The sequence below is a fragment of the Tachypleus tridentatus genome, chromosome 13 (genome assembly GCF_004210375.1).
Source record: "Tachypleus tridentatus isolate NWPU-2018 chromosome 13, ASM421037v1, whole genome shotgun sequence".
Lineage (NCBI taxonomy): Eukaryota > Metazoa > Arthropoda > Merostomata > Xiphosura > Limulidae > Tachypleus > Tachypleus tridentatus.
This window is the reverse complement of record NC_134837.1, coordinates 179788482-179801219: the sequence shown is the minus strand read 5'-3', so window position 1 is coordinate 179801219 and position 12738 is coordinate 179788482. Positions and strand designations below refer to the sequence as shown.

Sequence of the window (12738 nt, the reverse complement as noted above, 5' to 3'; positions counted from 1 at the left end):
ACCCTTCAAGTCACGCACAACACGACCAAAACACCTATAATATTTTAATGTTATTTAATCAGCATCAATAATTCTTTGACCAAATACGAAATGTTCAAATTATCTTAAGAAAAATGCGTGGAAAATTATTTTTAGACAAGAAAAAAAAAGTTGTTTTTTTTTCTAATGTGCAAATGCCGACGTTCAGAAGGGATGTGTTGAAATCAACGGATATTTCGGAAATTAAGGAATTAGCTAGCAAGCATATTTAAGCCCTCCTGGTGGCACAGCAGAATGTCTGCGGACTTGCAACGCTAGAAACTCGTAGTGGGCAGTACGCAGATAGCCCATTGTGTAGCTTTGTACTTAACTTCTATCAAGTTAAAATCACACCTTTTATTATTATTGTATGTGAGAGGGTGTGGGCAAATAAAATTAAAATAGGATTAACCGATTGTGAAGTAAGACTAAACGTTCAGTGCTGAAACGTTAATGATAGAAACTGGTATGTTGTAAGAGTAGTAAATCAAAGAATAAATTAGACCTTTTCATCAATTTTTTTTCTAACTTCACTGAAATTCGCGTTTCGTGAAAGAAATATACAAGTGAAACATTTAAGACAACCTGTTCGTCTACGAAATAATGTTATTAAAATACCTAAATTAATGATGAGTAATACGGTCTACAAAATAAAATTCAAATCAAGCCAACAACATACATTCCGCCCCTATAGGGCCCGGCACGGCCGGGTGGGTTAAGGCATGCGACTCGTAATCTGAAGGTCGCGGGTTCGCTTCCCCGTCGCGCCAAACATCCTCGCCCTTTCAGCCGTGGGGGCGTTATAATGTGATGGTCAACCCACTATTTGTTGGTAAAAGAGTAGCTCAAGAGTTGGTGGTGGGTGGTGATGACTAGCTGCCTTCCTTTTAGTCTTACATTGCTAAATTAGGGACGGCTAGCGCAGACAGCCCTCGTGTAGTTTTGCGCGAAAGTAAAAAAAGAAAAACCACAGTGCTACACGTGTAATTTTACGTTAAATCTTTTATATCTAAATGTCACATTGTTTTATTCTGAATATTTATTTATATTGATGTCAGCTACTATTTGATTACTTCCTGTGTTATAAGGTGTGTTACAACTTCAGTTATCTTTCTGTACTGATTTGACTTATACCTTGTATATCCATTTGATTCGATTTATAAGTTAGTGCTTCATTTAAAGCAGAGTTATACTCTGCATTCAGTTGAGTAGATTCACAAATGTTTATATCTTTCAGAGTTCATCCATGTTTTTGATGTGTCCTTCCCACTTGATATATGAATTGAGTTATATTCCTGTGGATCTATTTCCATTAAACAACGCAAGGTGGCGCAAAATTCATATATCACCACGATCTTTGTCAACTTTTCAATTATAGCTGTTCGAAACGTGCACAGTTGACATAACGACACAATGTCACTCTTTCATTAACCCTTTGGCTTACACCCACAAGTTGTCAGTTAGAGGTTAACGACATTCAAATCAATTACGATAACAAAAGAGACAATCGGGTTTCGGTCCATGTTTTGGACCAAGGACGGTCAGGTTCAGAGGACTTAGAAACATTACAGTGGCACACAATTTTTAGGCCACTCTGTAGATCAAGATATCTTTATTTAATTGGTTGCTATTGGTAATTTGAATTTGAACGTGAATAGAATTTCTTAACGTCAGCAGTTAATGCATATTATTGTCTCACCGTTTTTACTCATGTTTGTTTTCTAACTAAATTAGGCTTAAGCAAATATCAAAATCGTCAAAAATGGTTTTCTTCTTTCTTCTTCCTTTATCGAAGACTGCAAAACCAAAAATTAAATAAACTGCCTCCTCATTTTTCATATGTTGCTTATTAAAATTTTTTCGTTGATAAACGTTTTATAACATATTTCATATCTATTCTCAGGAAGACACACATTTACATATACATTAGACTATCCATCCTGACATTAGCCGTTAGGTTCCTTATTATTCCAGTTATAAAATGCCTCATGATTTCGGGATCAGTCTCAGTCATCGTTAAATCTGCAGTCCGAAGAAGTCAAAAATTGGGTTTCGATACCCGTTGAGAGAATAGTACATATAACTCACTGTATTATCACTGTTGGAACACATATAAAGTTACTATTCATCACTTTTGGAATTAAACGAGAATAAATGGCAAATAAGAATTAAAATTACTGCTAAGTTTTGAAACGGTTTGTATGATGTTCATTGTAATGTCTACATATCTTCTACTGGTAAGATATGAAGACTTAATTAATTAATTTCTTTTGATAAATACAAAGTTTATACGAACTCCTTATTCTTTTATAATGATGTGAAAATAATCGAAAATCAAAAGTTTTGGAAATGAAAGTAAGAAATGTCATCTACACATTCAAAGTAATTATTTCTATCACCTCAAGGCCCGACTCAAACATGAAACATGTTAACGTCCTTAAACTGTAGAAAACGAGTGATGGGTATGAAACCCTTCTTTCAGCTCAAAAAACTTCATTGGTAGAATACTGAAAAATATTATCAGTCTAGTTGGTATAACACTAACTGGTATCGTCACTGTAGTTAATATAAAAAAGAGGTATTATTAGTTTAGTTGGTATAACACTAAAAATGTATCAGTCTAGTTGGTATAACACTAAGAGGTATTAATTTAGTTAGTATAACACTAAGAGGTATTATGAGTTTAGTTGGTATAATACTAATGACAGTTAATGAACAAATCTAGAATAAAAATGCTGAACGAAGTTCTGCTATCATAAAAACCTAACATTAAAATAATCAAAACTTACCTGATTCAGACTTATAAATCTAATACTGCTTTCAGTGAAATTTAGTTCTTCTAACACAGGGGTGTGCAACAGGCGGCCCGCGGGCCACAACCCGGCCCGCCAAGCCATTTAGTGTGGCCCTAGTTGTTGTAATCTAACCATGTGGCCTGATCTGTAATCCAACGCAAATGGAATATTTTTAAAAGCATCGATCCTACGGGATTCCCAGGCTTCGACTCGACAAACTTCTAAAATTATCTTTGCTAGAGAGGAGCAGGCCGAATTCGATTGGTCGGCCTCCTTAGGGCATGAATAGGTGACGTGCACTAGCACTATTGTCTACGACTCAACGTCATGTCCTGAACCTCGCCTTCGCCCGCTGGCGACAATTTTCCCTAACCTCTGCTGTCCGTCATTCATTATTGGTGAAAATTTTATTACCTTTTACAGTTACTACAAGAGATTGAAGGTAAATTGATTATTATTTAGCATATTGTTGTGACTTTACTGAATTTATTAAAATTTTTGCTTTCAGATGCATCTGATTCTATGTACAGTGTGACCTCGTTATTCGCGGGGTTACGTTCTTTACCCTCCCGCGAATAGCGAAAACCGCGAATATTGGATGCAGTTTTAAAACGTATATGTATGCGATTATATACTATATGAAATGCTTCCCAAACACTAATGATACTTATACTCATTGATGCAGTAATAATGTAGCAATATTGCATACTGTTATGTATTTCACTAAATTGTACCGTGCGTTACCGGGCTGTGCTTTGCCGTTTGCGTTGTTGGGGAAGCTGAGGCAGTCAGCCAATAGCAGTCAATCTTGTTTGGTGAAGACGACAATTGATAAAACGGCTTGATTGAGTAAATACAACAGAAATCTCCTCGAAAAGCCCTTTCAGTCTCTGTGACCTACAAAACGCAGTTCGCGCATAACCCGCGAATATGCGGGGCCGCGAATGGCGAACCGCGAATAGGCGAGGTCACACTGTAATTTGCTATTCTCAATTAATTTAAGTACCGGAAGGCTATGATCGGGATGCCAATTTAGAAACATGTGTTTCTGTCCATAAGAGGTTCCATGTGTAAATAAATTCTATGTTTTTTTCTACTTTGCTATTTTCGTGAGAATAATTTTTGTTTTGATTTCAGGGCTAGTAAAATGTCAGCAGTTAAGAAACGAAAAATTGATGATGAGGGAAGGTTATTCAACAGTGAATGGTGCACAAAATATCTTGTTGTCCCACATAATCAAGGTGTTGTCTGCCTCGTCTGTCAAACTACAATTGCAGTCATGAAAGAGTACAATATTAAGCGACATTACGCAACTAAGCACTCCTCCCAGTTTGATGAAATTGTTGGTCAGGCACGAAAGGACAAAATTGAACATTTAAAACATCCATTGAAAAGCAACAAGGTGTTTTACCACTTTCAAGAAAAATTCAGAACTGGTGACAAAACTGAGTTTTAAGCTTTGTGAATGTATGGCAGAAAAGGGAAAGCCTTTCAGTGATGGAGAATTTATTAAAATTGTTTAACAATATTCACAGAATATGCATGTCCAGAGAAAAATATTTGGTGGAGCAAACTAGCCTTTCCCACTTTACTGTCTCACGCAGGACAAAAGATCTTTCAGAGGACATCAAAGAAACTTTGAAAGAGAGATTGAATTCGTGTGAAGCTTTCAGTCTGGCTTTGGATGAAAGCACTGATATCAATGACACATCCCAACTTGTCATTTTCATCAGAGCTGTTACTGCAGGCTTTGATGTTTTCGAAGAGTTTTAGATATGGCAAGCCTTTCCTCCACAACCACAGGACAGGATATTTGTGAACAAGTGCTTAAGGTTGTAGAAAAGTTTGAACTGAATCCTTATAAATTATGTGGTGTTACAACAGATGGTGCTCCTTCCATGACAGGTAGGACAAATGGATTCACCAAGAAATTTCTAACTGCAATTGGAGCACAAGACGTAGTTGTAAGCCATTGCATTATTCACCAAGAGAGCTTGTGCACCAAAGTTCTGGATTTTGCAGAAGTCATGAAAAATGTCGTCCAATGCGTAAATTATATTCGAACACGAGGATTAAATCATCGACAATTTAAAACTTTTAGATGAGCTGGACAGTGAGTATTCAGATGTTTTGTACTTCTCTGCTGTACGTTGGCTTAGTAGAGCTGCTACTTTGAAGAGATTCTGGAATCTGCGAGAGGAGATTAAGTTCTTCATGGAGAGCAAACGTCAGAATGTGGACTTCTTGAGCAATGAGAACTGGCTGAATGACTTAGCATTCCTCACAGACATTACACAGCATCTGTCTGATTTAAACTTAAAACTACAAGGGAAAAGTCAACTTGTGAATAAGTTGTTTGAGCATATTTGTGCTTTTGAAAAGAAATTGGAACTTTTCCAGGTTCAGTTGAGAAGAGCTATATTGACCCATTTTACATGTCTTGCAACCAGGAAACTGGAATTTCCTAATCTGGATTGCACCAAATATGGAACCAGTGTACAAAAGCTGCGTGATGAGTTTGCAAACAGATTTCCCGATTTCAGACAAACTGAAATTAGATTGAAATTGTTCGCTCAACCTTTTGATTTGGCAGTGGAAGACAGTCCTGATGATTGCCAAATGGAACTCATTGAACTGCAGGCTGACATGGACACTAAAAGGAAATTCTCTGAAAACAGTTTGCTAGATTTTTACAAACTCTGTGTACGTGAAAAGTTTCCCAATTTGTCCCGTCATGCACAAAGAATTGCCTCCCTTTTTGGTAGCACCTACTGCTGTGAGCAATTTTTCTCCAAAATGAAGCTCATCAAAACCAAATGTAGAAGTCAGCTGACTGATGAACATTTGACCAGTCAGTTAAGAGTGGCAACCACTTCTGTCAAAGCTGATATTGACAAGCTCTGCAAGGACTCTAAATTTCAAGTGTCGCACTAAAATGATCACTCATGCAAAAATATAAAATATTATTGCTTGCATTTTGAGAATTTTTTTAAATTTATTGTGCATGTACACGAATAAGCTTGTTTTTTAAGTGGCCCCGCTTGATTGATGAAGTTGGTTATATGGCCCACCGACGAAAAATGTTGCACACCCCTGTTCTAACACAAGTAATTTTTTAGAATATAATAATTTTGTTTTTTTAGGTAACTCTGCGTATACATTTATATTTATCAGGTTGTCTTGTTTCGTATAGATCTCAATGAAGGTACCTAAATTTTCAAAATACAATTATAGTTTTAACCATTTATCATTTGAAATACGTTTATTTATACAAAATTTAAAAATTCTACGCAGAGTTTCGAACGCCTCCTTACAACAAATTGTAACACTTACAATAGCTACAATATAGATTGGTTTTTCTTACATCGGTGTAAATGTCACCATACGACACTTTCTGGTATTACATTTGTGGGATTAGAACTCTAAAAACTCGGTTTCGAAACCCGTGGTGGGAAGAGTACAGATAGTCCATTGTGTTCCTTAGTGTTTGACATCAAATGAACAAACCTTCTGGTACAACACAACTGGTACATCTTCAATATCGTGTCGTTAGTAACATTAGGTCTCTCCGTCGCCAGAACATATTTTTAATGGAATTCTTCGTGATGTCATTAATACCATGTAAACTAAAAAACTTAAGCACGTTTCCCTAATTAAGTCCAGTCAAGATATCTTGAAAAAGTGCCGCGAATAGAGTAATCGACAATGGACATATATCATTGCTCACCAGATCACGTCGAAACAGTATGAAGACAGTAGCACTAGACTAGAATACAAATTTAAAAGATTAGCACTTCCGATTGTGAAGAAAATCATGGCTGTAGGTAATTCTGACGATCATGATTTGAATGTAAGGAACTCTTGATATTCGATTATCTCTTCTTGAAATTAAGATTTCGAAAAAAAATATTCTTCTTCCGGTATAGACATCTCTAACTGCAATAACAATGTGGGCGAATCACAGTTCAACCTTTCTCCTGCACGTTTTGATTTTCCTAAGCCCACATCTTCCGAAACGTGTCCTTCTACTGAAAAGGGTACAAAAAAACTTACAAATGATGCTGACAGCATGTTAAATAGCTTTAAGAGTTATCTTGTAAAAGGCAGTCTTTTCAAGAAACGAGCGGTTAGCTGTCAGCGAGTGAAAAAAACAACCCCAAAACAATCACATACTTGTAAAAGTATATATAAGTGACAAGTGTAAAAGTTTTGTTTTAACACCCACTTAAGTAGTATTAAGGTACATCTTGATGTCACGTCTACTGATGAACCACTTAAAAGAGACCTAAGAAAAGAACTGGTGAAAATGCTAGAGCCACTTTGAAGAACTTCAGAAGTACAATTATTATGTCCATGTGACTTCTAAACATCATAGACCATCTCATTACAACACACCCCGGACTGTATGGATCACCCAAAGATCATAAATATATCTGATCTTTAAGACCCATGTTCTTCATATGTAACTATCCACCAGCGTCTGTCTTGGCTACTTGTTATCCTGATTCGTCTTCTCCTCAACAAAATCTCTTCGAAGCTAAACGGCAGTGATGACTTTCTTATTAAGTTACCCAAAGATGGCTTACAGATGAGTTCGGACACTGTTCTATTTACTCTTGATGCCATCTCTATGTATCCTTACATTCCAATACAAGAAAGTATAAACTCGGGAATGAATCTTATCAAATCTGCTACTCTTTCTACTACCAAATCTATCTCTGTAGAAAACCCCATCGAAAATTCCGTCAGATGTATCCTCAGCAACAGTTACTTTAAACTGAATTCAGCTCTCTATAAACAAACCTAAGATATAGGTATGGGCAACAATTGTTTTGGCCACTATCTTTAACTGCAATGAACAACAGCACTGCTGTAGTTTTAACCTATGTCTCTACTTGCTATGGACAACAATATTGCACTTGTTTTGGTCTCTGTCTTTAGCTGATATGGACAACAATACTGCGTTTGTTTCGGCCTCTATCCTTATCTGCAATGAACAACAACATTGTTGTTGATTTGGCCACTATCTTTACTTGCTATGAACAACAATATTACAGTTGTTTTCGTCTCTATCTGTAGTTCTATGGGCAACAATATTGCTGTTGTTTTGGCTTTTATCTCTAGTTGCTGTGGACAACAATATTGTTGTTAGTTTGGTCTCTATCCTTATTCCTTTTTTTTAAATCATCAGCTCTCACTCAGAGGAATTTGAAACTAATCTTGAACCAGCTAGGTTTGGTTTAGTTTGTGTTGAATTTCGCGCAAAGCTACTCAAGGGCTATCTGCGCTAGCCGTCCCTAATTTAGCAGTGTAAAACTAGAGGGAAACCAACTAGTCATCACCACTTACCGCCAACTCTTGGACTACACTTTTACCAACGAATAGTGGGATTGACCGTTACATTGTAACGCCACCACGGCTGAAAGGGCGAGTATGTTTGGTGTGACGGGAATTCAAACCCGCGACCCTCAGATTACGAGTTGAGTGCCTTAACCACCTGGCCATGTCGGGCCTACCAGCTAGATGATACAGATCTATTGACATTTTCAGTATATTGTATGAAATGTTTGGAATTTGTTGAATTCCTTAATGATCAGCACCCCGATCAGCTCACACATACTGATATTGATAGTAAGTTACTAACTACCTGTATAATTATATCACTAGCATACTTCACGATTTTATAACGATATATTATATCATTAACATACTTCACGATTTTAACATATACGATATAATTATATCACTAACTTCACGATATAATTATATATTAACATATATAATTTTATATCATAATTATATCACTAACATACTTCACGATTTTAATCACATACTTCACAGTTTTAACATACACGATATAATTATATCACTAACATACTTCACAGTTTTAACATACACGATATAATTATATCATTAACATACTTCACGATTTTAACATACACGATATAATTATATCACTAACATACTTCACAGTTTTAACAAATGAGAGAAGAAAAAAACCCAACAAAAACCACTCCATCAAAACACTGTTTCATGGATTATGCCTGTTACGAATAAACCTTAAATTCCTCATCTTTGTCAAGCGATTACAAAATCTGGTTTGAACATCCGTATCATACAAAAATACGGTAGAAACATAAGAGTATACTTAGTTGTCCATTCCCAACAATCTACACAAATCCATAAATACCTTATTAAGATCAGTGACTCAGAGAAGTACTGCATACCTAGGAATACTGTTTATGAAATGACACACGTTCAGTCATATTCGTAGGTGAATACAGTCGTTCAATACATGATCGTTTGAAAGGACATGTTTGTTTCACTGCAAATCTTTACAACAGAGAAGCCATCTTTCATCAAAACGCTAAGCACTGTATCATCGCACAAGGCATAACAACCAATCGCATCAGAGTTCAGAAATTTGTAATAATTTTACAGACAAGCAGTTTAAATAATTTCTTTTATTAACAGATACAAAGCCTGACCACTATAGTACCATTATTATTTTTTTTATTTTGTTTCTTATTTACTTAGTTATTTTTAACATTTATCCTTAGCGACTCTAACCTGTCCAACACTAGTTTAGTACACTTCATAGCGCACTGTTGTTTTATATTCTTCACAGTTACTCTTTTAGAATCTGCTTTGTGATCTGTGACCTTCAAAGACCATTGAAAAAAGGCACAAGGCGAAATATTCACAAACTTTGTTCTTATCACTCGAAACATTTGCCACACTTATGTTACCGCCACATCTGAGCTACTAGTCATGCGAAGATTGAGTCATTCGAGAGGAGTACAGTAATAAAGTTTAAAATCCTTTTTTTTTTAAAGAAAAGACACTGAGCTATCTGTTGTGTCAACCGCGTGTAATCGGACTCCAGGTTTTAGTTTGTAAGTCCACAGACTTGCTTCTGTCTCATCGATTTTGAAATTATGATAAGAAATTACAACGTTCAAACTATGTAACCAAACTAGAGTGATCAAGTGATAATACATACTAAGTTGATAATTTACTTTGTATTGTTTTTGCACAATCTACACACAGGTAAATACAAATGCCATGGTAAACATTTATGAACCCTTTTTCGTTACCTTTCTGTATAATCCATGATAAAAGTCATACAACATGGTAAAGATTACACAACAATATTCTGATTGATATTAGATAGAACAGTTTAATGTTTCGTTAGCTCAAATTATCCGGAAAAATATAATGATAATGTGATAAAGAAATTTAGTACAGTTCAAAGGTTATACTTAAAACTACTAAAATCCAGGTTACGTGTTAAATTTTAATTTAATGTGTATAGTTTATCCTTGTTCCTAATTCTGTAATCTTTAAATTATCTAATTTCAATCTAAGGTCAAACAAATATCATAGGACTTTACAAGACAGGTTTTTAATATTATACTTAAAACATAAATTGAAAATAATACAAAACTTACACAGGAAATGGTTAAATGATTTTATACACCTGGATTCTTACCAAATGGAGACCAAACCAAATATAAAAGTTAAGTGTGCCTACTTTAAAATCTCTAACAGATTGTTTACAGTATTACAGTATGTTTGTTTACTGTTAAGCGCAAAACTACACAGTGAACTATCTGTCGTACAACACTTGTATCGATACCCGGATTTTAGTGTCATAAATATTCAGATGTATCACTGAGCCAAAGGGAGAGGTAAACTTGCAGATGTATCACTGAGCTATAGGGAGTGGTAAACTTGCAGATGTATCACTGAGCCAAAGGGAGAGGTAAACTTGCAGATGTATCACTGAGCTATAGGGAGTGGTAAACTTGCAGATGTATCACTGAGCTATGGGGAGTGGTAAACTTGCAGATGTATCACTGAGCCACAGGGAGTGGAAATTATATATAAAAACATTCAACTATTTTTAATGATAATACTGTATTTTGAAAATTGAAGTTCGATCCTGCAGCTTTGAGAGAGATGTCCACAAATATATTTTTTACAAATAAATATTAATATCTGAAACACTTTATATTTAAATCAGACCATTTGGTACGCATTATGAAATATTATGTGAGTTACATAAAGTACGCGAAGGGAATTGTTCTCGTGATAACCAATTATTTTAGCTTCAACAAGAAGACGAATCACTTGTTATTCTGTACCACGTGCAGCTAACAAAACAGTTTACATATTTGTTTCTGAAATAACATGTGGTTAGTGTTGCTATGCTATGGGTGTGATGCTTGTCTAACATGTGGTTAGTGTTGCCATGCTATGGGTGTGATGCTTGTCTAACATGTGGTTAGTGTTGCCATGCTATGGGTGTGATGCTTGTCTAACATGTGGTTAGTGTTGCCATGCTATGGGTGTGATGCTTGTCTAACATGTGGTTAGTTTTGCCATGCTATGGGTGTGATGCTTGTCAGCTGATGGAATTATTGAAGTTAGTAAAACGTTATATAAATCACACTCTTTTATTATAGAACTATTTTCTTCACCATCGGTCGCGTCTAAATCAATGGCCACGATTATGTATTATAGCGCTACATAAAATTTCCGTTGTAATCAGTTTCTGAGCTTAGATAATGTATCTACATGGATTTTCTTCGGATTTTACATCTCTTTTTAATATTATGTTTAAATAAATTGTAGGCCGAATAAAATTCTTGCTATTCCAGTTTTTGCAGTTGATTTTGGGTATGTAATGAGAATTTGTGAGCCTTTACCTGCTTCAAGTCCTTGCTTATTATTATTTTATTTAGTGTACAAGCAAAACATGCTCAGCTTCACCGCAATGGCTTTGTGGATCAGAAGGCTCTCTCTCGTAATTATTATATCTCTCACTTTATATGTGAAAGCATTGCTTCAGGTTGATCTGTTTAATAATTTTGGAACAGTTTGCTTTGTGGAACGCCCTTTTATACATGCTTTAGCAGTTGAGGCTATTTTCTTAAAAAAAGAAAACAATAACAAATGGGCATGACATTTCATAATCTGTGGTTCGTGGGATCAAAACCTATTTGCGAACACATTTGCTCCTTTAGCCATGGGAACGTTATGATGTGACAGTCACCTTCATTTTACCTTGGTAAAAAGTAACCCATGAATAGACATAACTTATGTTGACTGGCTACCTTCCTTCTAGTATATCATTTTAACATCAGGAACAGCTAGTGTAGATATCCATCCAGTAGTTGTGTGAAAAATTCAACAACAAACAAGCATTTAAATAGTGTTTCCTTCATATCCTTTATTTCGATGTGTCGACACTTCTCTACGGAAAGGCGTGGCACCTTTGACTCGTCGAAAATTTGCAGTAATTGCATAGATGAGTCAATTTTAATGTAAATTTTCACTAATCTTAACTAAACCGTCTGAATATCACAGACGTTTGTTTGTTTTTTTATGTTCGTTACCAAGCATCAGGTGTAGAAAACCAATCAGACTTACATTAATCGCAGAAGTACGAACAGCCATTTAAAAACGTATATTTTTATGTGAATTGTTTGCTCAATTTTATAAGCAAAATGTTCTAAATCTTCTTAGAACTCGTGCACATTGCTTTTAAGTACTTTTACGAACAGGATATGGTTAGAGTGGATAAAGAGTTATGTCAACATGTTGACATTCACGATGTTATCCGCTTATATGCATATCAAAACATGGAATGTTGTCTCAAATTGTTTAAGCCTAATTCTGGTGTATTTGTTATGTCATTCGTGTAGAAATATACCATTTCATATTTCAGGAATTATCTGAGTCAGTTTGAAAGCTGAAAACATGAATCACAAGAAGGTTTTACTCATTCCTGTCCTTGAATAATTACCCCCCAGTAAACATTTTTTATTTGAAAAAATACCAAACGTGTTAGAATAACATATTGCAGTCGTCGCGTTAGTAATGGCGGCTTCGGAGTAGAGACGAAGCGGTCTTATTAACG

The 12738-nt window shown here is 35.5% G+C and overlaps 1 protein-coding gene across 2 annotated transcripts in view; it reads right to left on the bottom strand.

Annotated features, from left to right (window-relative positions):
• Window positions 1–12738, bottom strand: part of LOC143240790 (uncharacterized) — a 48907-nt gene that overhangs the window by 14945 nt on the left and 21224 nt on the right. Inside the window, exon 1 of one of the 2 annotated variants that reach the window (XM_076483848.1) lies at window positions 2808–3320. The exons of the other annotated variant lie outside the window; for it this stretch is intronic. Within the exon in view, the coding sequence (XP_076339963.1) occupies window positions 2808–2915 (108 nt within the window). The 5' untranslated portion in view covers window positions 2916–3320. Of the gene's footprint in view, window positions 1–2807; window positions 3321–12738 lie in introns of those variants that run through there. 2 annotated transcript variants of the gene reach the window in all.